The 1,573-nt window shown below is 75.1% G+C and overlaps 1 protein-coding gene across 1 annotated transcript in view; it reads right to left on the minus strand.

Moving 5' to 3' along the window:
• Positions 1-1,540, minus strand: part of H696_05794 (hypothetical protein) — a gene marked incomplete at both ends in the record, with an annotated part of 11,427 nt that extends 9,887 nt beyond the window's left edge. The window contains one exon of the mRNA XM_009499593.1: positions 47-1,540. Coding sequence (XP_009497868.1) covers positions 47-1,540 — 1,494 coding nt within the window. The remainder of the gene's footprint in view (positions 1-46) is intronic.
• Positions 1,541-1,573: the final 33 nt, after the last annotated feature.

Raw genomic sequence — 1,573 nt, forward strand, 5'->3', positions numbered from 1 at the left:
CCCCCCCCCCCCCCCCCCGCACACTGCCAAGCACCCCGCCACGCACCTTGTAGTCCTGGGCCCGGTGGTACAGCGAGTCCAGCGAGTACCCATGCCGGCGAGTGGCGAACACACAGGCCAAATCCCGCGACTGCCGGTACGACCGCGGGAGCCACGACCACAGCAGCTGCAGGTCATCGGCATCCAGCAGGGTCGGCGCGTCGATCGGGTAGGAGGGCGTGCTGGAGGCCAGGTGCTGGCCCGGGGCCGCCAGCGGGGCCACCGTGGTCGGGGCCTGCCGGCCGCGGAAGGACACCAGCGGCACCGTCATCAGCTCCAGCCCCCGGGCATCCGGCGACAGGGCCGACAGGGCCGACGCCGCGGCCAGGGCCACGGCCGAGGAGGTGGCCGGCCGGTCGCGCGACCGCTGCTGCCGGCCGCCGGACCGGCCGTGCATATTGCCGCCGGCATCGCCAAACAGCGACACCTGGCGCTGGCTGTTGGCCACGGCCTCCGGGTCCACCAGGATATGCGGCACCGGCCGGTGGAAGCCCATCGACGGCTCGACCCACACCACCGACGAGGAAGCCTGCGGGGTGGACGGCAGCGGGGAGCTGTACGCACTGGCCAGGGAGCTGCCCCGGACATTGCCCTGGATGGCTTGCGGATAGTCGATGTGGTTGATCTCCGAGTCGGAGGAGCTGCTGTCGCTGCTGTCGCTGTCCGACGAGGAGGAGGAAGAGGAGGACGACGAGGAGGAGGAGGAGGAGGACGACGACGACGAGGGGGACGAGGGCGACCCGCTCGGCATCAGGTAGGCCGGGGCCGGGGCCCGGGTGAAGTCCAAGTCCGGCACATTGGGGTTGAGCACGGCCCGGCCGCCGGCCGCGCGCCACGGCCCATCACACGGGGCGCCCGCCCCGGGGGGGCAGGCGCACGGCGAGCAGCCGCACCCGATGGTGATGGCCGGCGGGTCGGCGTCGGCCCGGTCGGACGCCCCGTCCCCGGCGCTGCCCAGCCCGAAGAAGGACAGCACCCGGTCGCGGATGCGCGTCAGCGCCGGGGACGAGGGGGGCGGCGTGGTCGACGGGGCGCCCGTGCCCCCGGAGGGGGACCCCCCGCGGCTGGCGTGGCCATTGCTGCCACCGGCGGCCAGCCCCTCGGGCGGGCTGTTGAGAGACCCGCGCCGGGAGCCGGCCGCGCTGCCGGCCGCGCTGCGGCTGCCGCCGCTGGCCAGGACCAAAAGCTCGCGCATGGCCGCCGGATTGCTGCTCGACAGCTGGGCCGCCTGCTCCCGGGCCAGGGCCACGGCCGCCTCGGCCAGCTGCTCATCCGCCTGGTAGGCCCCGCTGGAGGCCAGCCGGGCCAGGATCCGCTCCACCCGGGGGAGGTGCTTCATGCGCCGGGCGGCGATCTCCCGCCGGGGGAGCTCCACGCCGCCGGAGCGCGACAGGGTCGGCAGCCGCGCGGCCCCGGTGGACGAGTGGTGCGCCAGGGTACTGGAGCTGGCCCCGGCCATCAGGGCCCGGTCCAGGTCGAAGGTCGGCGCGCGGATCAGCATGTCCAAGGTGGAGATGAGCTGTGGGGGGGGGGG

The sequence above is a fragment of the Fonticula alba genome (genome assembly GCF_000388065.1).
Source record: "Fonticula alba strain ATCC 38817 unplaced genomic scaffold supercont2.14, whole genome shotgun sequence".
NCBI classification, from domain to species: Eukaryota; order Rotosphaerida; family Fonticulaceae; genus Fonticula; species Fonticula alba.